Raw genomic sequence first — 12,451 nt, 5'->3', positions numbered from 1 at the left:
AAGTGTCATTATTGTAGTTGAACAAAGGGAACTAAGAAGCTATGAGGGAGGAGCTGGCCAAAGTTCAGTGGCTCATTACCTGAGCAGGGATGGCAGGTATTTCTGGATGTAATGAGAAGGTGCAGGATCAGTTCATTCCAAAGAGGAAGAAAGATCCTGAGGGGAGGCAGGAGCGGCCGTGGCGGACGAGGGAAGTTGAGGACTGTGTAAAGATACAACATCACAAAGATGAGCGGGAAGCCAGAGGACTGGGAAATTAAAAGAGGGACATGAGGATAACTAAAAAGGCAATACTCAAGACAAAAAATGAGATTTGAAGGCAAACTGGCCAAAAATATAAAGGAAGGATAGTGAAAGTGATTTATGTATGTGAAAAGATAAAAAAGGTTAAGACGAAAATTGGGCTTTTGAAGACAGAAACAGGTGAATTTATTATGGGGAACAAGGAAATTGCAGGAGAGTTGAATAGGTACTTCAGATTTGTTTTCACTGGGGAAGACACAAGCAATCTCCCAGATGTAATAGTGGCTGAAGGACCCAGGGCAATGAGCAAACTGAAGGGAGGAATGTATATTCGGCAGGAAATGGTGTTGGATAGACTGTTCGGTCTGAAAGCAGACACGTCCCTGGGACCTGATGGTGTGCATCCCAGGGTACTTGAGGTGGCGGCTCTAGCAATCGTGGACACATTGTAGAACGTTGGAAAATAATGACCAGATTCAGGATCAGTTCCTGTGGATTGGAGGGTGGCTAATGTCATCCCACTTTTCAAGGAAGGAGGAATAGAGAAAACAGGGAATTATAGACCGGTTAGCCTGACATCCGTGGTGGGAAAGATGCTGGAGTCAATTTTAAAAGGTGAAATGACGACTCATTTGGAAAGCAACAACAGGATAGGTCAGAGTCAGCATGGATTTATGAAGGGGAAATCGTGCTTGACTAATCTTCTGGAATTGTTTTGAGGATACAACGAAGAGGATGGACAAGGCAGAGCCAGTGAATGTAGTGTACCTGGACTTTCAGAAAGCCTTTGATAGGAGATTAGTGAGCAAAATTAGGGCACATGGTATTGGGGGCAAAGTACTGACTTGGATTGAAAATTAGCTGGCTGACAGGAAGCAAAGAGTAGTGATAAACAGGTCCCTTTCGGAAAGGCAGGTGGTGACCAGTGGGTTCAGTGCTGGGACTGCAGCTGTTTACAATATACATGAATGATACAGATGAAGGTATTAAATGTAATATCTTCACCTATACCTGATGACACAAAGTTGGGTGGCAGGGTGAAATGTGAGGAGGATGTTGTGACTTGGACAGACTAAGTGAGTGGACGGATGCGTGGCAGATGCAGTTTAATGTGGATAAATGTGTGATTATCCACTTTGGTGGCAAGAACAGGAAGCCAGATTACTGCCTAAATGGAGTCAAGTTAGGTAAAGGGGAAGTACAACAAGATTTAGGTGTTCTTGTACATCAGTCAATGAAAGCAAGCATGCAGTGAAGAAAGCTAATGGCATGCTGGCCTTCAGAACAAGAGGAATTGAGTGAAGGAGCAAAGAGGTCCTTCTGCAGCTGTACAGGGCCTGGTGAGACCGCACCTGAAGTAGCGTGCGCAGTTTTGGTCTCCAAATTTGAGGAAGGACATTCTCGCAATTGAGGGAGTGCAGCGTAGGTTCACGAGTTCAATTCCTGGAATGGCAAGACTATCATATCTTGTAAGAGTGGAGCGACTGGGCTGGTATACACTTGAGTTTGGAAGGATGAGAGGGGATCTGATTGAGACGTACAAGATTACTATAGGATTGGATACTCTGGAGGCAGGAAGCATGTTTCCGCTGATGGGCGAGTCCAGAACCAGAGGACACAGTTTAAATATAAGGGGGAGGCCATTTAGAACAGAGTTGAGGAGAAACGTCTTCACCCAGAGAGTGGTGGATATATGGAATGCTCTGCCCCTGAAGGCAGTGGAGACCAAGTCTCTGGATACTTTCTTGAAAGAGATGAATAGAGCTCTTAAAGGGAGTGGAATCAAAGGTTATGGGGATAAGGCAGGAACAGGATACTGACCGTGGATGATCAGCCATCATCATAATGAATGGTGGTGCTGGTTCGAAGGGCCGAATGGCCTAATCCTGCACCGATTGTCTATAAAACGTGTGTGCATGTTCCCTTCAGCTTCCCTTACTCCCAAACAACCACTGACTAGGAACTCATGTACAATCCACAGCACCTCCATTCTATAACGGACCAGGTATAGAACTTGATCAACTTCTGCCCCTTTCTCATCCGTCTGAATGTATGATGGTCCCCAATCCCTTAGGAAGATGCCCTCTTGACGAGAATACCATTCTGGGATACTCTCAGGTTCGCCTGTCGTCTTTTTGATACAATTGCTTGAGTTTTCCGTGTCTCGGCTGGAATTCAGTTCATTTCTCTTGAACTAAAAATACCCACTTGCCGCCCTTTTCCCTTCAACCACTGGGTCAAACTCCTTCCTACAGGCAGCTGTGGGGGCGCAGCCCTCGTGTATATTTAAGGCGGAGATGGATTCCTGATCAGTTACAGGAAAAGGGCAAGAAAGCAGATGTGATTGTCGGCTCAGCTTAAATTCTACTGTAATTCTTCTAATTCCAACTCGTACTTCCCATTTTCCGAACTCTCCCACATGACCATCCAGTCCAAACACAGCTCCAGGAGGGATCCCAGTCTCCTCTACGACGTTCCGATGGCTCGCAAGGCAGGGACAGTCACAGACACGGAGGGAACACAGCGCCTCATACTGCATCCTCCATTCTGAGACCCCTTACCCTCGCCAACACAGAGGATCCATCACCTTCTGCCGCTCCACCCTCTCCCACCCCCCAATTCCCCAACCCATCTTGACAACAACTTGGCAGCAATTCAGCCCATCAGCCCCAAGGACACATCCTCCCTCCCTGACCGGCCCCAGGGGCCCGGTCCCTCCCTGTCCCCGACCGCCCCCGGGGCCCGGTCCCTCCCTGACCCCGACAGCCCTCACCTTCGGACAGCTTGCTGACGTCGGACTCTCGTTTGCGTCGCACGGCCCGCTGCTTCTCCTCCAGCCGCTGCTTCTCCATGTTGGCCTCATCCCAGCGGCCGTTCTCCATCAGCCTCTGGTCCGGCCGCAGGCGACTGTCAGTGGGGGCCACCCCATCCTCCAGTTCGTTCAGGGTCAGGGCCAGCTCCGAGAAGTAGTACATGGATTCCGCGCGTTCCCTGATGAGACAGAGAGAGAGAGAGAGAGAGAGAGAGGGAGAGAGAGAGAGGGAGGGAGAGAGAGAGAGAGAGAGGGAGAGAGAGAGAGAGAAAATGACAGGGGGAATTTGTTCAAACTCTTGCTTCACAGCGGCCAGCCCTTCTCCCTGCCAGCTCTCACTCCACATGGATGCTCAGTGGACCCTTCCCCACAAGCAGCCCCGAAGCAGAGTTTCTGCTCCAGTACTCTCTGCAGGGAGACAAATCAACACATTGCAGTAACGTTCCTATCTTACACTTCGGATAGGTGTGACAGTACTGCTCCCTCTATGCTTCTAAGTAAATTAGTCTTAGGTTGGAAGTAGGCTGAACATAAAGCTCCCTCTCCCGTTTTAAACTCAAAGGAAATTGTTCTTGGCTCTTTTAAACTGAAAGGAGAGCGCCATCAACACTGTCCCGTTAAATACTCTGTGAAGCTTCCTCGACACTGTCCCCATAAAACACTCCCAGGACAGGGATAGCTTGGGGTTACGTACAGAGTAAAGCTTCTTCTACACTGTTCCCCATCAACAACTCCCTAGGCAGGGGCAGCATGGGATCACAGTTAGAGTAAAACCCACTCCAAACACTCCCAGGGCAGGGGCAGCACACTTAAATACTCTGTAAAGCTCTCTCTACACTGTCCCAGGACAGGGACAGCTTGGGGTAAAATGCAGAATAAAGCTTCAACTCTTCTAACAACGAAGTTAAACTATTTTTACTTGCCTTTAAAATAAAAGTGCCTACTTTATTAACCCTTTAACTGCTTTCTCACCACCCTGTCCATGCTCCTCATCATCTTACACCTCACGCAGGTCCCACCTCAACTGCCCCTGCTCCAAACAAAGAACTCTGAGCTTATCCAGTCTGGTTCCATCCCTGGGGAATCTCCCTCCGCAGTCCCCTCGACAATTGGCGCAGTGACCAGGTTTACATAAATCCCCCACCAGCGGCCACTCACAGCGCCTTGTGCCTTCTCCAGAGCTCCTTCCCTCGCAGGGTCTCGTACACCGTCTTCTGCCTCCCTTCCGCGCTGTTCTCGCCTTTGCTGCTGTGCAGGACCCGCGAGTATTCCATCTTCTCATCCCACGTCCCGGACAGAATGAAGTGAGCTTTCCCCATACTGTCCGATACGACACCGGTGACCTGCAGCCCCCCATGGGCGAGAAAGGAGACACACTCTCATTAGGGCGGTCACATCACGTCGCATACCTGCACGCCTCGGGGACTGGCGGCGCCATCTTGCGTTTCTCTCCGCGCTGCAATCGGCCAGAATTCACAACGGAACGGGAACACCTCACTCGCTGTTGGGCAGAGGTATGCTTCGATAGTTTGAGGGGCACCAGTCCACAGACAAGGGGCAGTGGACGGTTCTGAATCTCCTGGCAGTTGGCATCATTGTGCACCAAGCACTGACCATGAGCTGACTGACCCCTCCTGCTAGTCACATTGTAAATCCTGTCTCTTTTGACCAGAGGAGAAAGTGAGCTCTGCAGATGCTGGAGATCAGAGCTGAAAATGTGTTGCTGGAAAAACGCAGCAGGTCAGGCAGCATCCAAGGAGCAGGAGATTCGATGTTTCGGGCATAAGCCTTACTTCAGAAGGGCTGAAGGAGGGCTTATGCCCGAAACGTCGAATCTCCTGCTCCTTGGATGCTGCCTGACCTGCTGCGCTTTTCCAGCAAGACATTTTCAGCTCTTTTGACCAGAGCCTTACAAAGAGCTGTTACAATTCCAGCTGGTGTTATCGCTGGGCTAGTCAGACCCTGAACTGAAATCTGGCTTGGTCAACCCTATTTTTGGACTCCTTTTCACTTGAACGAGACGATCGTTCAGTGAAATACTGCGGAACTGGTTTTGACAAGAAAAGTGTATTGTTCCGAAGTTCAGGGAATAAATTAAACTGCCCACAAGTTTAAAGATTCTGAAAGATTCTTAAATACAATATGATTAATCCCAAAAGCACAACTTTATATTATAACGACAACCCAGATTTGCCTTCCCTATCACAACAATAGGGGTCAGTTCAATGACGACTTCAATCCCCAGGCTTCAGAATCTGTTTCGAGTCTTCGGGAATCAGGATTAGACTTTCTCAGCTTCAAATAACTCCTTCAGGACTTAAGCCACACAGTTCTGGTTTGGAAACTAAACCCCATACCAGCGGGTCGTGCTAAAACTAATCGCTCATTCTCGGGAGCAACGATCTGAAACAGACAGCTTCAAATAAAGCTTCAGTGAAACCTGAAACCCAGATGTTAGTTTTGCTCCAAAAGCAATGGGTGTTTGCCCTATTCCAAAGACAAAAAACAAAATCAACCTTTCACCGTCTGAACTGCAAATCGAGTGCACACAACTGCTTGCTTTTCCCACCCTCCCAACGGAAACAAACAGGAAGGGAGAAACGCCAAAGGTACGGTCACATAGATGGGTTAACTCCAGGAAAGGTAAGAGAGGTAGTGCAGGAGTCTTCTGTGGCTATCCCCATTTCAAACAAGCGCGCTGTTTTGGAAAAGGTAGGGGGTGATGGATTCTCAGGGGAATGGAGCACAAACAGCTGAGACCAAGACAGTCTCGAATGTAACTTGGGGTACGTCAGATTCCAAACGGTCGATTGGGTCAGGGCACTCTTAAGTCAGAGTAAAAAGTGAGCTCTGCAGATGCTGGAGATCAGAGCTGAAACTGTGTTGCTGGTTAAAGCGCAGCAGGTCAGGCAGCATCCAAGGAACAGGAAATTCGACGTTTCGGGCACAAGCCTGATGAAGGGCTTATGCCCGAAACGTCAAATTTCCTGTTCCTTGGATGCTGCCTGACCTGCTGCGCTTTAACCAGCAACACATTTTCCACTCTTAAGTCAGAGGCACGGACAGACGCTTCTGTGGCCAGCAGGGAAAAATCAGAATGGTGTGTTGTCTCCCTGGTACCAGGATCAAGGATGTCTCAGAGGGTTCTCAAACGGGGGAAGAGGGCCGAGCAGGAGGTCATTATACACATTGGTTCCAATGACACAGGAAGGGAAAAGGACGAGATTCTGACGGAGAACATAGAAAGTTCAGCAGGAATTTTAAAAAGGAGGTCCTTGAGGGGAGTATCTGGATTACTCTCGGTGCCACGAGTTAGTGACGGTAGGAATAGGAGGATAAGGTAGATGAATGCATGGCTGAGGTGGTGTGTATGGGAGAAGGATTCACAATTCCGGATCATTGGGATCTCTTCTGGGATAGAAAAGATTGGTACAAAAAGGAGGAATTAGACCTGAATTGGAAGAGGACTAACATACTGGCAGGGAGATTTGCTAGAGCAGTTTGGGAGGATTTCAACTGGTGAGGTGGGAGGGGGTGTGGGACCCAGGGAGACAATGCAGGAAAAGATCAATCTGAGACTGGTACAGTTGAGAAAAGAAGCAAATTAAGCAGTCAGGGTAGGTAGGAACAGAGCAGAGAACAAGGTAGGACTGATAAATTAAACTGCATTTATTCAATGCAAGAGGCCTAACGGAGATGTCAGATGAACTCAGGGCAGGGCGAGGACATGGGACTGGGATATCATAGCAATTACAGAAACGTGGCTCAGGGATGGGCAGGACTGGCTGCTTAATGTTCCAGGATACAGATACTACAGGAAGGATAGAAAGAGAGGCAAGAGAGGAGGGGGAGTGGCGTTTTGATAAGGGATATCATTACAGCTGTAAATAGGAAGGATATTCCCAGAAATACATCGAGGGAAGTTACTTGGGTGGAACCGAGAAATAAGAAAGGGGCTTTCACCTTATTGTGATTGTATTATAAACCACCTAATAGTCAGCGGGAAATGGAGAAACAAATTTGTAAGGAAGTTTCAGTTACCTGTAAGAATAATAGGGTGGTTACGGTAGGGGATTTTAACTTTCCAAACATAGACTCGGACTGCCATAGTGTTAAGGGTTTAGATGGAGAGGAATTTAAAGTGTGTACAAGACAATTTTCTGATTCAGTATGTGGATGTACCTATGAGAGAACGTGCAAAACCTGACCTACTCTTGGGAAATAAGGCAGGGCAGGTGACTGAGGTGTCAGTGGGGGAGCACTTTGGGGCCAGCGACCATAATTCTACGAGTTTTAAAATAGTGATGAAAAAAGATAGACTAGATCTGCACGTTGAAGTTCTAAATTGGAAGGCGGCTAATATTGATGGTATTAGGCAAGAACTTTAAAAAGCTAACTGGGAGAAGATGTTCGCAGGTAAAGGGATGGCTGGAAAATGGGAAGCCTTCAGAAATGAGAGAACGAGAGTTCAGAGAAAGCATATTTCTGTTAGGGTGAAAGGAAAGGCTGGTAGAAATAGGGAATGCTGGATGACTAAAGAGACTATTGAGGGTTTTGATAAGAAAACGAAGGAAGCACATGTCCGGTATAGACAAGATAGATCAAATGAATCCTTAGAAGAGTATAAAGGCAGTAGGAGTACATACTTAAGAAGGAAATCAGGAGGACAAAAAGGGAACATGAGATAGCTTTGACAAACAGGATTAAGGAGAATCCAGAGGGTTTTTAGAAATACATGGAAGACAAAAGGGTAACTAGGGAGAGAATAGGGCCTCTCAAAGATCAGCAAGGCCGCAGGAGATGGGGGAGATACTAAATGAATATTTTGCATCAGTGTTTACTGTGGAAAAGGATATGGAAGATATAGAATGTAGGGAAATAGATGGTGACATCTTGAAAAACATCCATATTACAGAGGAAGAAGCGTTGAATGTCTTGAAATGCATAAAGGTGGATAAATCCCCAGGACCAGATCGGGTGTACCCTAGAACACTGTGGGAAGCTAGGGAAGTGATTGCTAAGCCCCTTGCTAAGATATTGGTATCGCTGATAGTCACAGGTGGACACCTGGAGGTTGGCTAACGTGATATCACTGTTTAAGAAAGGTGGGTAAAGAGAAGCCAGGGAACTATAGGCCGGTGAGCTTGACATCGGTAGTGGGCAAGTTGTTGGAGGGAATCCTGAGGGACAGGATGTACATGTGTTTGGAAAGGCAAGGACTGATTAGGGATAGTCAACATGGCTTTGTGCGTGGGAAATCATGTCCCATGAACATGACTGAGTTTTTAGAACAAGTAACAGAGGGAGGATCAGGGCAGAGTGGTGGATGTGATCTATATGGACTTCAGTAAGACTTTCGACAAGGTTCCCCATGGGAGACTGATTAGCAAGGTTAGATCTCATGGAATAGAGGGAGAACTAGCCATTTGGATACAGAACTGGCTCAAAGGTAGAAGACAGAGGGTGGTGGTGGAGGGTTGTTTTGCCAACTGGGGACCTGTGCCCAGTGGAGTGCAACAAGGATTGGTGCTGGGCCCATTACTTTTCATCTTTTAGACAAATGGTATGGTTGGGAGCATAAGAGGTACAGTTAGTAAGTTTGCAGATAACACCAAACTTGGAGGTGTAGTGGACAGCGAAGGAGGTTATCTCGGATTACAACGGGATCTTAAACAGATGAGCGAACAAGCTGAGAAGTGGCAGATGGAGTTTAGTTTAGATAAATGCGAGGTGCTGCATTTTGGGAAAGCAAATCTTAGCAGGAATTATACACTTAACGGTAAGGTACAAGGGACTGTTGCTGGACAAAGACATTGGAGTGCAGGTTCATAGCTCCTTGAAAGTGGAGTCGCAGGTAGATAGGATTGTGAAGGCAGCGTTTGGTATGCTTTCCTTTATTGATCAGCGTATTGAGTATAGGAATTGGGAGGTCATGTTGCAGCTGTACAGGACATTGCTTAGGCCACTGTTGGAATATTGCATGCAATTTTGGTTCTCCTTTCTATCGGAAAGACGTTGTGAAACTTAAACGGGTTCAAAAAGATTTACAAGGGTGTTGCGAGGGTTGGAGGATTTGAGCTATAGGGAGAGGCTGAACAGGCTGGGACTCTTCGCCCTCCAGTGTCGGAGGCTGAGGGGTGACCTTATGAAGGTTTATAAAATCCTGAAGGGCATGGATAGGACAAATAGACAAGGTATTTTCCCAGGCACGGGGGAGTGCAGAATTAGAGGGCATAGGTTAGGGTGAGGGGGGAAAAATATAAAGGAGCCTTAACGGGTAATGTCTTCATGCAGAGAGTGGTATTTATATGGAATGAGCTGCCAGAGGAAGTAGTGGAGGCTGGTACAATTGCAACATTTAAAAGGCCTTTGGATGGGTATATGAATAGGAAGGGTTTGGAGGGAAATCGGCCGGGTGCTAGCAAGGGGGACTCGATTACGGAGAAACTGCGCATAAGTGGCGTCGAAACGCCCAACAACCATAACTGAATGACGCAATGGACTCGATGGGCCAAATAGCCTTATTTCCACTCCTATTTCTTATGGTGTTATGATTACGTTGGGATATCTGGACGAGTTGGACTGAAGGATCTGTTTCCATGCTGTACACCTCTGATTCTATGACTCGACCTATTAGCCTCCTGGAACACACACACTGCTTTTGTAAGCGATCACCATTGCTACAAGAAACATTTGCATTTTAAGCCTCTTCAGACACAAGTCTACATACAACTAGCTGAAATCTAGTCCTTACCATAAGCGATGTTACAAAATATGGATGAACCTCTCACACGTTATATCACAGAGGAAATAGGTTCAGGAAGGGATCTGAGCGCTCAGGGTGACCAATGGGAGGGTGATCAAGTGATGCCTGAACCAGACAGGGACAGACATCAGAGGAAAGCTGTGAGGATGCAGAGGGAGAGCGAGCAATGCCACAGAGGGATGTGAACAGAGAAATGGTCAGGTGAACGAGAAGACAGTGTAGGTCAACAGGCAAAGGAGCGTGGTGGGCAACAGGGTTCAGGCAGTTGATGGCTCTTTTCTCTTGGGGTGTGTGAAGGAAGCCGTCCTTGCAGAAGGGGATCATGGTCGGCTTGGAAGTTTGGATTGAGAAGAGCTGACAGACCTGTCCTCTCTAGGCTCTCAAGTATCTCAGTGCGACAGAAACCTACCTTCCGTGCAACGTCGCGAGAGAAATAGCTGTAAGGTGCGAACTTCAAGTGGCACTTGTCCCTGGTCTTCCTGTTGATGATGTCAACCTCGCCACTCTAGTCAGACACAGGGGAGAAAAAAAAGAGAAACAACACAATAGGGTTCTTTATGATGAAGGGGACAATGTCAGGGTCCTGTGAAAATGGATGATCATTCAGCCCCAAGCCTGGGACACAGCACGTGGCTGTGACCCTCCAACAGCGCAGCACTCCCTATCCCAGCCCCTCAGAGGCCCGACGCAGCCGCCTTTATCAATGACCACACGTCAGGCTGCTCATTACCACCTAAACGGGGCGGGGTAGGGGTGGGTGCAGTCCGCAGGGACAGGCCCAGGGCCTGCCATCCTCACCTGATCGATCCACAACTTGCCCACGATGATGTTGTGCACAGTGGTGGTGACCTTCTTCCACGTGTAATGGTTGCCGCTTTGATGGAAGTTGCAGTGGATGGTACCTGCAAGCACAGGGAAGGACCCACGTCAGTTGGTGGGCTTTTGCCCCCCCCCTGTCCTTACCCAGGCTGGGGTGGGCTCCACGTGACTCCAGCCCTCACGTGATGCCCAACCTTACCTGGTCTGCTCTCAGGAGTTCGAATTTCTTTCACTGATGCACCAATGTACACATTTGCGAATACACAATCAATGTCCAATCACAATTGTGTTGGTACAGGTTGTGACCATTTGGCCCATTATGTCTGCACTGGCTCTCTCTCAGATCATTCTGACTGATTGTTATGCATCTGCTTTTGCCTCTTGCACGTCATTTGAATGGGAACAATCACCCCGATGTCTTCTTCAAGGCCTCTGGTCATACCGACAGTCCACCTCTACTCTTGCTTTCCACATCCTAATGACCAACTAGACATTCCCCACCCCGCCTCTGCTCCCTTCGCAAAACATTTCACCTCTGCACCATTGCTTTGGGTTCTCAATCCTTCTCTGAGCAAGGGACAGTTCCTCCCCATGCACTCGGTCTTGGCCCGTCATAGTTCTGAACACTTCCAGCAAATCTCCTCTCTTGTCCAAACTTGATCAGTGCCCAATACTCCAGCTGAGGTCTACAAGTTCAGTAAAAACCTCTTCACTTTTGCATTCTGTCCTCCTGTTAACAAGGGACAGTACAATGGCTCAGTGGTTAGCACTGCCGCCTCTCAGCGCCAGGGACTTAGGTTCGATTCCAGCCTCGTGCTACTGTCTATGTGGAGTTTACACACTGTGTCTACGTGGGTTTCCTCCGGGTGCTCCACTTTCCTCCCACAAACTAAAGATGTGCAGGTCAGGCGAATTGGCCATGCTAAATTGCCTATAGTGTTAGGTGCATTAGTCGGGGGTAAATATGGGGAATGGGTATGGGTGGGCTGCTGTTCGGCGGGTCGGTGTGGACTTGTTGGGCTGAACAGCCTGTTTCCATACTGCAGCAAAACGAAAAGAACAGAACACTGCACACTATATTGACATCTCCCGCCACGTTTCCAGCAGTCCCCTTTATTTGATCCTATTGCTCCGGATTCTGCAGGTGCCTTTTCCCTGTACTATGTGACATGTCCAAACTGGGAAGACGACTGACTATCCATGACACATTACGGTCACGTCACCCCTTGGAGCCTCCAGACCTCCAGCAGAACTCAATCCGTGGGCGGCACGGTGGCACAGTGGTTAGCACTGCTGCCTCACAGCGCCCGCGTTCAATTCCCGACTCAGGCGACTGACTGTGTGGAGTTTGCACGTTCTCCCCGTGTCTGCGTGGGTTTCCTCCCACAGTCCAAGGATGTGCGGGTCAGGTGAATTGGCCATGCTAAATTGCCCGTAGTGTTAGGTAAGGGGTAAATGTAGGGGTATAGGTGGGTTGCGCTTCGGCGGGTCGGCGTGGACTTGTTGGGCCGAAGGGCCTGTTTCTACACAACCTTCCCTTGCAGCCAGTCCACTGTAATTCTGGCAACACTCTGCTAAACGTCTTTCACGCTCTCTCCAAAGCCTCCCCATCTTTCCCCCATGAGCATGCTGAACCGACTTTCACCGACGCGCCAAAGAAAGCACGCTACCTGAGGCATCACAGCTCAGTACAGCAACTACTCTCCCCAGGCCCGTAAGAAACGAGAGAGTTGTGAACACAGCCCAGTCCATCACCCGAACCAACCTTCCATCCATCGACTCCTGACTGTACAACCTACTGCCTTGGGAAG

The 12,451-nt window shown here is 48.4% G+C and overlaps 1 protein-coding gene across 3 annotated transcripts in view; it reads right to left on the bottom strand.

The window, feature by feature from the left end:
- LOC132834477 (oxysterol-binding protein 1-like) overlaps positions 1-12,451 on the bottom strand; it is a 70,430-nt gene that overhangs the window by 4,569 nt on the left and 53,410 nt on the right. For all 3 annotated transcript variants that reach the window (XM_060853385.1, XM_060853386.1, XM_060853387.1), the window contains exons 10-13: positions 10,620-10,723; positions 10,231-10,326; positions 4,214-4,398; positions 3,017-3,234 (exon numbers count right to left, since the gene is read on the bottom strand). In XM_060853385.1, coding sequence (XP_060709368.1) covers positions 3,017-3,234; positions 4,214-4,398; positions 10,231-10,326; positions 10,620-10,723 — 603 coding nt within the window. The remainder of the gene's footprint in view (positions 1-3,016; positions 3,235-4,213; positions 4,399-10,230; positions 10,327-10,619; positions 10,724-12,451) is intronic.

The sequence above is a fragment of the Hemiscyllium ocellatum genome, chromosome 40 (genome assembly GCF_020745735.1).
Source record: "Hemiscyllium ocellatum isolate sHemOce1 chromosome 40, sHemOce1.pat.X.cur, whole genome shotgun sequence".
NCBI classification, from domain to species: Eukaryota; Metazoa; Chordata; class Chondrichthyes; order Orectolobiformes; family Hemiscylliidae; genus Hemiscyllium; species Hemiscyllium ocellatum.
This window is presented reverse-complemented; position numbering and strand designations above follow the sequence as displayed.